Below are 13,047 nucleotides of genomic sequence, written 5' to 3' on the forward strand. Positions count from 1 at the left end.
GTTTCCGTCTAAACTGTTGCACGAAGTGGTGCAAGTCCAAAGAAAGCCCGGAGAAGATAGCAAATCGATCTTAGTTTGCGACGCACACCTGGGTACAACACGTAGTAACGCAAATAGGTCAAAAAGCCCGCATAAAGAATGGTCGACCAAACTGGTTCGACAAACAAAGGGTTAAAGTTCGTGAGGAGTTAAAAAATGTAACTAGAGTCCATGAGATAGACGTAGCAGACAGCAGCAGATAAGAGAAGAGTTTGACTGGGGGGAAGAAAGTACACTTGCCATGTTCTCCTAATTGGAATTATCCCATCTCCGCCTCCACTTTAGCTCGTTGTGACTCCGGCCACTTATGATAATGTTTATTCCCAACTTGTATGTGGCATGCCGTCTGGCATGATCATGCGTTCACAGTCAGAATGGGGCATTACTAAAGGATTTGCGGGTTGTGGTGACTGCGCGAGAAGGGCACAATGTCACAAACAGCGGGGGGTGCTCGATTAAATAATAATAATATGTTTCTTCTGCAACTTGTAGGGAACAATAAGCATGAGGTTCGAGTAATTCGGTGACTCAGTTTGTTGATATGAACTAAAACTGGAAAACCATTGCTGGCCGTGAGTGACCTTGGGCGGTTGGGTAAATGGCCGGAGTGATAACAAGAAAAGGTGAAGGTGGAGATGGGATAATTCGAATTGGGAGAACACGGCAAGTTTAGTCTCAAAAATATGGTGCAATCTGAGAACAAACAAACACACTGGTTGCTCTGTTGCTGGGAGGTCAGGTGAATGGGTTAGGTTGGATGGGTACACAGGGGTGGTTGAATTTGAACGAGTGGACCAATAGGTTGGAATGAATGTCATGGTGGTCGTTGGGGTCAATGAAACGGGTAGGCAAGAGGGCACGGTTGAGAGGAGGAATGGAACAGTTGCGTGTGTGCTATCAAACTGAGTATGGCAGTGCCGTGCCATCATTGGCCTGACATGCTTCAGTTTTTGGACAGCACCGTGACGGACATCACATTTGAGAGATTCGACTTGGGTATGCAGTTCATTGAGCAACCGTATTCATTTCAGCCTGGTCGAGGAAACAAGCTGGAACGAAACCGATATGGGATTGTAGGTTTTTTGGTCGGTTTGGTGATCCCGGATTTGTAGATCATAGGTCAGGTGGAGTGGGGATCAGCTAACCAGGTCGTCCAAAGGGGGCACTTCCGAAGTTTAAAGCTTTGGAAGGTGAGGGGATGAGAGGAGAGTTGCAAAACATAGTGAGTTTGAGCGGATATGAAATGGCATAATATGCATTTACATGCATAGAAAGAAAAACTTGGCGTCTGATGCAACTAGGGTGGTGACAAGTGATTACATGGAGCAGGAAATAGATAGATTTGTAATTAGTAGGCTAGTGACCAGGGGCTGGTTTTGCTGATATACGGTATTATATTACAAGGGTGTGTGCTTGAGAAACAGTCACCAGTCCCCGAAGCGCTGCCATCAGCTCTAATCTGTAGGTGATGCATAGCCCAAGGTCACTCATGGCTAGCAATGGTTTTCCAGTTTCAGTTCATGTCAGCCGACTGAGTCATTGAATCAGTCGGACATCATGCCCATTGTTCCCTACAAGTTGCGAAAGAAACCTATTATTATTTCATCCAACACTTCCCACTGTTTGTGGCATTGTCCTCTTTTCGCGCAATCCCCACAACCCGCAACTGCCCCAGTCATGCCCCAGCCTGACTGTAAACGCATGATCATGCCAGACGGTATGCCACCCAAAAGTTGGGAATAAACATTATTATTATTAACATTCTGTCTCCTCTAGGTTGAGTTTTGCGATGAATTTTGGCGTTCTGTAGATTCGATTAAGAGCCACGTTAAGATTTAACTCACGAAGTCAGGAATTGGTACACGGGACCGAGGCTTTTGTCCAGGTTTCCCGAGTTAGTTTTGTTCTCCATAAATATACGAGTAAAAAAGAGTGCAGCGCTGCACTTCAAGTTCTCAGTGCGGAGCAGTATGCTTTCCAGAGCGAGGACTCGCATAAATAGGTCTCTGAGAATTCATTGAACCGGGTTCTAGAAGGAGCGTGGGCAACAGTTGAACGGAGGTTATTCCACCCACCTACCACCGAGAGGAATAATAATTTCGCCCAATAAAGGTGTGCTCCCTGGGCTTAGAAGACTCCTTATCATGTCGGACTTTCTTCGTCAGGGGACTGATAACCCAACAGTATCTATTTTCGAGGCGCTACTTTTCGCTTTCTTAGCTTTTTCACCTTCGTTTTTTATTGCATTTTCTTCTCTAGCATCTCATTTCATAGAATCTTTCCCAGTCGTTCGCCGTACCGTGAAAGAGTAATTGCAGTTAGCTCAGGAAATATGGTAAGATGATAAGGAGGGTGAGAGAAGCAAATGTTGCGGTCAACGATATCATACCTGGCATTGTTCATTAGGTTATCACCTTTCATGTCTGAGAAAGCTTCGAGTAACTTGCAGCCTCGAGTTATGGCCACAGTGGTTCCAAAAGATCCGAAATTTTAATTCGGGCAAACTTTCGGGATCCACGGGATACTTGAGGCTTGAATGCCGTAGCTTTGAGTGCCGTGGATTTATTCAGCAATCGTTTGTGCCATGTCGAGTTACGTGACGTTCAGCAACAAATGCGGTTCAATGAATACAAAAAAATAACGAAAAGGTAAACCCTAAATGAGCTTTTATACACCAGTTTAACAACTGCCAAGGCCACGCGGGATCCAAAAGTTCACATCAGCCCAAGGCAAGATGGCCGTAAGATAACGAAACCCAAGTGTTCATTTAAACAAGATGTGCTGAAATGGTCAGCGAATTGTTCACGTTAAAGTCAAGGCATGAAAAGTGGTTTAAGCACGAAAAGGAAACAACGAATCTGTGAATTATTTTGTAACTAACCAGAAAGAAAGCATAGAATCAACAACAGTCGGCATCCAATACTGGCACATGCAGCCTCCAGGGAGAGCATAAACCACACTCAGCGGTCATGCCACTTTCTGTTTGTCCATGAAGAGATTTGTAATCATACGATCTTCGGGTTCATTGAATGGATTTTGTCATTCCTCCCTGGATGAATCAACAATAAGCCTTCGCATGTACAACAATACCCAGTTCTTTCGTCTGTTCCACACCTCTATTCAATCGTTAGGACCTCAGTCAGACCTCAAATCGTCACTAAAAACGATCGCGAGCCTATAGAAGGATAGCCGACATCTCCATGCCATACTGGTTACGATTAGAAAATCTCTGCAAGGAAATTCGTTCTTGGACTTCTGGCCCGATAAGGAATAAAATGGAACTTGAAGCTTATCCATAGCGTGCGGCTCACGCATGATGTTGCTGCAATACCTGATTTAGAGAGAGACAAAACCCCGGCCCACTTAATGCAAACATTCATCCCTTTGCGCCAAAGTAAGCCAAACCCTCACAAAAATGCATAATAGGGCATACATAGTCGATTTTATCATCATAATCTCCACAAAATCTATACCTCAGTCGGGTAACACACTACGGGTAACACACCATTAACTTTTAAGTTCCAGAAGTCCAGCTTCATGTCTCCAGGTGCGGAACTAGGTTACAACTATCAAGGATCTTTAAGTAGTACGCGCGATACTATCACAACTCCGCATATGCCTTATGGCTGGTATCCAAACTACATCCTGCAGATGTAGCGGGCATTTCCATGTCCCCTCAACCGGCTTCACCTGATTTGTCTAGTACATGCGTGTTTACTTGATCCCGCGACCAACCTGCTATACAAGTCAGTTCCTGTCTACTACGCATCGGAACGATTCGTGTTTTATACACACGTCAAACTCTCCTATATAAGGACAGAACACAATCAAACAAATACACCCTCACGCATCACTCGCGCGTCGGAACACAGACCGGCTCGACCCAAGGGCAACCGCGGACAACTAGGAACGTGCAGCAGTGAATCTGCCGAGAGAAACACGATTACCTGCGCCCAAACCAGCTCGGTGGAACTATTGCAACTCCCACTCTGAACGATAAGTCCTTAATTTTACATTCCCATTTTTGGTACTGTATTTGACTCCATTAAGGTGTTGTAACCTCACGCTCTTAAAGCAAATTTTATTAGCGTAGCTCTCTAGCCTTCTGATTTATCAATTGGCTTTTGTTGTTAACAATCGAGAACACTAATAGAGACGAGCTATCATCGGTGGCATTTATGAATGGGGAAGCAGGCACCACATATTCGAATCCGCCATTTATATTCACTGCAAGTTGACGCTGAATGCTTTCAAAAGAATTTCTTCCGATATTTCTTTTTTCCTTCAGACGCGCGCACTTTAGTCGACGTGACCTCGTTCCACTTCGCCCTTTTCTGACGGGCCAAAACTCAAATACAGATGTCTTCCTTCCTCCCTTGATCACACCTCCTTGCCTTTCAGGAAGGTTTCTTTACCAAGTTTGTGGTCGGTTTCCGTGGTGATGCACTCAAAGGCTTTCAGTGGTAACAAGTGATTAAATTTCATTTTAGGTCACTGTAGTCGGTTGCAATCGATTTCTGAAGCCGATCAAAACTAGTAGCGCAATTTCATGCTCCATGTTCCCCGATGTACTGGAACCGAACCTCTGCCACAGCTAAGGCCAACATGTGTGCCTCCTAAACGTACACACTCATCCAACGATATATCACCAACAACAGACCTGTCCCATAGTAGTATAGTTTCTACGTGCAAAAGATTTACAATCACCCAAATGTGCCTTCAACTTGCTCATTCGCATCCCGTGTATACTAAGCTAACATAAATTGCAGCCTCGCCCGGCCAACTCCACCGAGGACGAACAAATTTACCTTGGCTATCACTAATCCATAACTTCTAAGTTCCTAGCCTGCAACGAGTGTTTCGTCCTTAGCGAAACATAACCTTCAACGGCGCGGCTTAATCACCGCTCATCCACTAACAATTCGTCGGTCCCCACTTTTTATACAAGGGTGGCTATGCATAATCCGGACGCGCGAGCATCCAACTGTTCTGGAAATTGGTGTAATTGTCATGCCTGCTTAGTCAACCACAGTCTTCTATCTACGCAGCAAGCGGGAGCGTACAACTTTTGTACTGCATATTACTGGAGATAACAGATTCCGTCATCACCACCGCTATCCACAGATCCACGGGTTGAGACACAGGATCGATGCCTTCACCCAAACTTCTTATCGTTTAGCGACTTCCGTTCACTTGAAAGTCACCAGCGTAAAATGGGCATGACAATGAGGGTCAAATAAAAAACATCCTCGAGATCTATTAGCTGGGCTCTAGACGCAGCGTGAGAAACCGTTCGATAAAGGTTATTCCATGCACAAGCCGTCCGAAATGCGGAAAAATGTTGCCGAAAAATGTGCGCTCCAAGCTCGTTGTGTATTATTCGGGTTACTGGTGAAAACCCGCTGGGTAAGCTTTGTTCGAACAAGGTATAAGTAGGCCATAGTTCTCGGAGTAGACGGTACTCTAGAGAAAGAAGTTCAAGCACCCCGAAACGATTACCTCATGCATTTAATTCACTCTCTTCACAAGTGCGAACGGCCCCGAACTTTCTCTGGCTCCTGGTTCATGCACACTTCAACTTATTCAAAGCTCATGTAGACCGTGACTCTGAACTGTCCTTGATTAGCGTTGTTTATATTTCCATTTACCCGTACATCGCGGGCCCCGTTACCCGGTCGCATTGACCCTTCCCTTTGCCCAACGTTCGATTTTCTGGTCAGTTTAAGATGAGTATTCCGGTAGAACATATTGGAAGTGAGCGTCAACGCATTCCGGTAATTTTTCGTTTGCCTTTTCATTTTATACCTGTAGGCTGTTCTGATAAAAATCGAGAAGTCGATGGGCTTGATCAAGTATGCCCCACGGTAGGTCAGCTGATTGTTTGGTGTTTTATTTGTTCTGTCACTTTTATACCAAAATATTCTTCAAATAAGCCTGGGGCGTGCTGTGCTGTGTTAATGTACCTCATCACAATGTCGACGGTCCGCCACGTAGATTTGGTCATCCGAGCTGCAGACCCGTTTCACTCCTATCGTGTTATCTAGAGCCATGGAGGCATAGACTGGCCGCGTATGTCCGTCTGCAGCTTCGGTGAAATGGGCTTGAGTTTCCCGTGGGTTTACACATCTAAGTGAGCCCGTGACATGGAGTCAGCCCGCATGATGTCAAGCCGCGAGAGTTTACTAGACTCACTAATTTCACGGGTTAGATCGCCGCTGATGCTCCACTCTTGGTTTAATGTGTGACAGTACCACCCAAGTCCGAGAGCCTTAAGCGTGTTCAGAGTAACTACGTGTAAATGGTCTATCTAACCCGACTGGAGGAAATCCATCATGAGTTAGGTTGGAAGGCCATGCGTTCTATCAGGTTGGATGCGCTTATTTTAGCCTCCACGTCAGGTGGCAAGACGCAGGTCTAAGTCGTGACTCGGCATCGGAAACCAAAACTGAGGGTGGTTTGTTTGGAAGACAATGCCACCATGAACTGCTCCTGTTCACCTTTCTCGCCTTTCTGTTCACTACCCCAGTGGGGCGCGCTATCAACGGGTTCCTTTGGACTGGTTAGGGCCTTCGAGCCAGCAAAAAACCCTGTTCTAGCGACATGAGGTGTGGGGGTGCTTCTCGGTTGGGTGGCTGACTGTCAAATGGGGCATGCAGACCGTCTATACTCCTAGCCTTCCTCCCCCAGAAGAGCCAAAACCATGGAAGATCCGTGCTGAGGGCAGAATTGCCCTTCAGAGCGTTGTCAGCGGTAGCCATCTGTTGACCATGGAACCTGTGCTCTTGACCGCAGAGTTGTTGCGCATCCCTATCAGGGTAATTAATGTCGACAACCCTTCCTCAACGAGTCGCTCCACCAGTTAACTTCATGAGGGCGAGCGCTTGGGTTCTCCAATTAGAGTTTACAATCATTATCAAGTAATCGTTTTACAGTCGATCAACCGTTCATTTCGGTTAGCTAGCTATAAACTATGTGCGGAATGTACATTGGTTCCAGCTGATGCAGTTTCGGTAATCGGTAACTTAGATTAGTGGGGAGATGTCAAGCATTCGAAGCGATGCCATAAGTAGTTCCAGTGTTAGCAGGTACGCATTGAAGCAGGAGCGCCACTGATTGTTTGATGGAATCATCCACCATTTCATTAACCACTAATGGCTAATGCCGGTGCAGGTTGTGTGAATGGCGGTCTATTCGCTCGTAACCTGGACGTGATCACTAGAGTAGATCTCAAGACCGAGGACTACACGACTCAACTTAAAGGGCTCTTTGCCACGGCCTCCAAAAACATTCTGCTGCGATGGCTACGGTCCTATCCCCAGCACATATGCGACCACTTCGAGTATGCCATATCAGGCAGCTCAGCACTACAAGGAAATCAGCTGCTTTCAGGCAGGTCCAGCGGATTGTGACCAAACCAGCAAGCACTTCGCTTCGGAGGGTACTCGGATCAATGTAGTGTTCAGGTATACTTATTTAGATGCTGTTCCGAAGTGCTGGCACCTTGTTTCTAATCGTTTCCCTTGGTGGTTAACTCGACGTATCTCCATTCTACTAGGATGCTACTGCCCCATGTTTGCCTTTTGGTCAGGCACCGTCATGGACAGCGGCAAGCCTCGTCAAGGGCTTTTTTGAACTGAAATTGCTTATCAGATTTTTTGTTGTCAATGGTGGATTGTTGTCGCCGTTCCACGTGGATTCGTGTGGTCCTCCTAGTTGTTTTCTTGATGAGGCCCAGCTGAACTGTTCAGGCCATCGTTCAAGACGACGTCTCTGTTGGTGAATCGGGGTCCCATCATTTCCGAAGACTTTTTCAACAACATATGCCCTCTGACCAGTTGGTCAAATTATATGTAGTGAAATGCGGTCATTCCCCGTTTCAAAAGTTCTCCATTTCTCGGGCTTTCGCTATCCAAAAGCGCCATTAGTCAACCCTTAATCTCTTCATTATTCGGCGTTTGAGGGATTTGTGGACATCCTAGTCCTAGTGGCATAGGTGAAAGCCGCTGATCGCGACGATATTCGGCTTCATTTGGATCAGCAAGCAACCTCGGGAGACGGATTCGAAAGCCCTGAGCGTGACTCCTTTAATCTCCACTTGAAATCGAGTTCTGGAAGTTTCTCACCTAACTCGATCCGATGGGTGGAGATCCGGATTTTGGTGGACTATAGGTGATAAACTGCATTGCTTTGTCCAAGTTGAGAAAGCGAACAAAATACGCCTGCCCACAGTGCACGCAGTTGTTTTTTACGGATGGATTGAGTTATATACAAATATAGGTCGTATCCTTAAGGGCATCGTTCGGGCTATCTGTAATTGTGCAGGAAGAAGGAAGCACAAAGGCAGGGTTAATTCCAGGTTACCCAAGCCTATACAGGGGAAGTCGTGAGGCAGATGTTGGGTTCGAACCACGAACCATTGTGGATGTAGGTATATTTCACGATCGCAGCATTCCAGTGGTATGTAGTGTATCACCCCATGTTGCTAGCTACTACCTCCAGAATACTGTTCATCAGTTGGCCATCGATGGAGAAACAGCAACGTGCGAACGACCTAATCGGAGCAGCACAAAACAGGAAAGGGTGTACGACATGCGTATTATCTGTCTTCGTCAACGACACAAGTTGGAATTTGGAAGTCACTCATTTCAGTCCATTTTATCAGCTACAAGTCATACCAACGTAGGTTGGTTCCAGCTGCTACGGTTTTGGTTGTCGGAAAGTGGGAGAGCAGGAGAGACAACCCAATATTGGAGACGCTGGCACCATCGGTTTCTTCGTATTGAATTGGTATGAATATCGAGAAACGGGGAACTGGGCAGCTACGCACTGAAGGTGATAGGCTTACTACTGGTGCGCCTGACTGCGTGATGGCGAGATGGCTCAGTAGTTTTGAACCCGAACTCCGCATCTCGTCTTCTGTCTAGGCTTGGGTAAACTGGCAGTATCCCAGCTCTCGTGCTTCCTTTGGGTGGCATGGCAGCTGGACACAGAACGGGTGGTGCAGCTAAACAATTCATTTAATTTTACTGACTGCGTGATTGAGCCACGTATGCCAGTGCCATTAACCAGTGTTGATTTAAATCCTGGGAAATTGCAGCCGTCAACCCGAATGGTTTTACTGGTCGGTCAGGGGTTGTCCGCCTCTCGGGCGCTCTCACTCAACACAAGGCTACCCGAATAGATCTGTTTGGGTAGGCGGCGACACCGTTATATAATTCGAACCATTTAGGCATCATGACGACCCCGTAGTAACGTTCGTTCCGTGACGTACTCTGGAGGAACTGTCGGGCTAGGTTACAAATCGTATTTTATCATGGTCTGGATACCTGGTGTGATATTGACCAGTCTCACGCAACATTTCAAATGTTCCGAAAAAACTCAACCTCTTCAATTTCGCAGCAAAAAGCAAGGATGAGTATCCGACGCTATATCCGCTTTGAGAAGATGCGGCACTAGGTCACAAACGTATGCAAAGTTTGAACCGTGGTCACTCGCACCCTCCGTAGTTCCTCTGTTTGAGCTTTGCGCACTTCTAGGCGCTGATTTGTTAAACCACCTAGCTTCTTCTGACCTCGCGAGGTTCCCGTTTTTTCCCACTTTTTCTGACCAGACACACTCCGTTGAAAGTTCCACTATCGGAGTTACAGCTAGCTCCGAGCGCTTTTGAGCCTTTTCATGAGAACGTGTATTCTCACACAGAGGTGTGTGAACTGGGATCTCCGCTCAAAACATGGACCGACAAGGATGAACAGCGCTTGAATCCTCGGGAACCGGGTGAAATTTGGCTAACTACTGAGGCCACATCAAGGAAAAAGCCAAGTATCCCAGATAGTTCAGAATGTGCAGCACAGAAGCTGGAAGAATCACCTTCATCTTTGGTTGATTCCCCCGCAGGCGCCTGGTGGCCAGGTCGTGTGTTGAACATCCATGGCGGTTTTATGCATGTTGAAGTACGTCATTTTCGTATAAACGTTTTGTTATGATAACCAATTACTAATTCAATTTGTCTGCTATAAACCATGTGCCACAGGCACATCGGTTCCAGCTGCTACTATTTCGCTCACCAGGAAACGGACATGCAGCCGAGCCTTGGAGGCGATGGCTTTGATGTACGAGCGCCATTGAATGAGCGATTGGGCCATTTCTGCCAATGTTTTTTAGCCGTTAAGTTGAGTCCCGGGTTCCCCATCCAGTGAAGTGACAATTGCCGACGCGAATAGGTTTACTGTTTAGTGTTTTCTTACTTCGCTCCCAGGTCATGCACTGTCCACCTCTCGGTCGCTTCCATTCAGCCCAACATTGGACAAGAAGAGCTCCGCAGACGGTCTTCTGCCATGCGGAGTACATGTCCTAACCATCGCAATCTATAGAGCGTGAGTAATTCATCTATCGCGGGAGAGTCTCTCCTTTCTAAGACCATCCACCGTACCTCAGCATTGCTAATCCGATGTTCCCACTAGACCTAACCAATGGCTCGGAGATACCGATGGTCAAACCCTGACATCTTCCGTATGTTTCCATTGGTGTTGTACTGCTTCCAGGACGGGGTCTTCGTGACCTCACCTGTGCTTGGCTGGAGACTGCGTAAGAAATGGCGGTTAGTCGATGTCAGTGGCGTTCGTGCTGTCAGTCTTTTTCTAGATTGTCTGATGGAGCGCTAGGAGGTGTGTGCAGCTCAAAATGCTTGACAGAGGCCAGCTCTAGACCCCTATTTCACCCCTTCTTTCTCTTCACTCCGGGGCTTTAAATATAATAGACGAAGCTTATGCTTGTGCAGTAGTAGAGCATTAGTGTCAACACTGATGTTGCTGTCTTTGATGATGGTGTATGTCCTCTACGCGTAGGGGCCACGTTTCTGACCCATAAAGTAGTATGGTTTGCACCACCGCAGTGTTAACTGTTCCTTGACAGACAAACGTTACGTCGGTACCATAGGTGTCAGAAGTCGACGAAAGCTGCCCCTAGCCTTTCCGATTCGAGAAGTCTCATCTCCAGTCAGTCCACCGGAGCTTATATAGCTGCCCAAGTAAACATTTATCTACCACGTCGATTGGCTTGCCAGCAAGCATGAGATGAGGGTTTGATCCAGCCCAGTCTTGTTGCAGCGCTTAACACTGCAAGTGTGAGACGCATTACGCACAGTGCAACAGAGTTATTTAGGTTAAGATCGTTCGTATTTAGGAAATATCTGAACGAAGAATAGCAATATCGTCTGCATACTCAATGTCTGTGAGGAAACGTTCCGGGAGCATTTCGACTCCCGAGGTTTCAGAGGCAGCCAAAGAAATTTCAACCAGCATATTGTAGGTTCAAAGTTGAAGAGGAAAGGTGATAGAAAGTAGCCTTGTTTTACACCTTTGGATGTGGTGAACTCAGGGGAAAGCTTCCGGTATAATCTTACGAGTCCACAAGAGTTTGCATGCAGTGCCCTCATAAGGGATGCAAATTTGGAAGGGACACCTTTGATCGCCAGACACTGCCAAATTTGCTGACGGTCGACAGCCATCATTATCATCGACAGCATGACATCAGTGTTCAACACTGATGCTTCACTGCGGTACAGATCGACAGAATTAAAGCAATTCTCAAAAAGCGACCAACATGGGACGTCTGAAGGAGTGGCGCTATTCGAAAAGTTGTCTCAAGGCGAATGCATTATCGAGAAATCCTTGACTAGGACGAAACCCAGCTTGATTCTCACAAATCTGTCTCACCAGATAATCCATCATCCTGCGCAAAATAATGCCAGAGAGCACCTTAGATGCGATGCATACCAGGCTGATGCCACGATGATTTTCGCATGAAAGTTCTTGCATCTTTTTTGAAAACTGGGATGAAGAATTTGTCTCAATTTACCAGTATACTGGTAACCTATTCTTGGACCGTACTAACTTTCAGTTTTTCATCTCTTGGGAACTCCGAATTATCGCTATCGCATCCACACTAATATTGGATCACGACCGATAACTACTTGAAATTTCATGGTGCGCGTTACTTGATACTCTCCGCCTCTGTGCACAAAAATTGTGCCGTGAAATTTGGTGTCAGATTAGTGAATGTGACCCCTTGCTATTTGGTGACTGCCATCAAATTATGTCCACTTTGTCAAATATCTTTGTGACAGTTTTTTTCCTATGTGGGAGTATGATTAAAGTTACGAACATCATTTGACTTTACTCGCACATGACGGAAAATCTGAGGTATACCAGCGGTTGTTAAGCCTTTGTGGATATTAGGTTGATGCACAACTGCAATCGTTCGGCTTTAACACTTGGTGCCCAGTTGTCATACCACCTGAAAGAAGAACGATGACTGAGATACGGCCAGGTTGCCCAAACACACACAGAAGCAGTCAATACGCCACGGACGGGCTTTCTGGTCAGCGATTTCCTGCTCAAACCACCGAGCTGTGTTGAGCTCACAACAACAGTCCTTACCGTCGTATGTAGAAACGGATGCATCTTTTGTCCGCCGACCCTATCGCGTTCAGGTGGCTCGTAGATGTTCAACTCACCTGCGATAACTGTATTGGAGTACGATAACTGCTTTAGATAAACGCCGGAGAAGCAAGGACTAACAGGTTAAGATTCTGCGCTTCTGAGGTGAAGCGGTCGATTAACCAAGGTGTTATCCGGGCGCGAATTTACTAACCGGAAGGTTCGCGGTTTGAACCCAACCTCGGCATCTCGATTGCTCCTGTCAATGCTTGGGCAACCTTACAGTTTTTGAGCCCTCGTGCTCCCGTCGGGTGGTATGGCAGCTGGGCATCGAAAGGGGAGGGGGAAGAGGAGATGTTATCCACCCTAATGACATGCACACCGGATAGCCACAATGTCTAATGTATTGGTTAGCTGGAACGTTTAGTTCGATGTAAGCTTCTGGCTGTCGGACGAAGCGGTGCTTCTGACTAGGTGTCATTGGTTGTCATTCCTCCAATGTCCAGTTCAATAGCTACTAGTGCACTAATCGTTCGATCAAAGCTTAGTCCACTTTGGAGTCTTCCTTCGG

General features: G+C 46.6%; 1 protein-coding gene across 1 annotated transcript in view; it reads left to right on the forward strand.

The window, feature by feature from the left end:
* Positions 1-5,765: 5,765 nt before the first annotated feature.
* Positions 5,766-13,047, forward strand: part of T265_10321 (hypothetical protein) — a gene marked incomplete at both ends in the record, with an annotated part of 16,848 nt that continues 9,566 nt past the window's right edge. Inside the window, 3 exons of the mRNA XM_009176657.1 lie at positions 5,766-5,813; positions 5,851-5,903; positions 9,650-9,989. Coding sequence (XP_009174921.1) covers positions 5,766-5,813; positions 5,851-5,903; positions 9,650-9,989 — 441 coding nt within the window. The remainder of the gene's footprint in view (positions 5,814-5,850; positions 5,904-9,649; positions 9,990-13,047) is intronic.

The sequence above is a fragment of the Opisthorchis viverrini genome (genome assembly GCF_000715545.1).
Source record: "Opisthorchis viverrini unplaced genomic scaffold opera_v5_362, whole genome shotgun sequence".
In the NCBI taxonomy this organism is placed as follows: Eukaryota; Metazoa; Platyhelminthes; class Trematoda; order Opisthorchiida; family Opisthorchiidae; genus Opisthorchis; species Opisthorchis viverrini.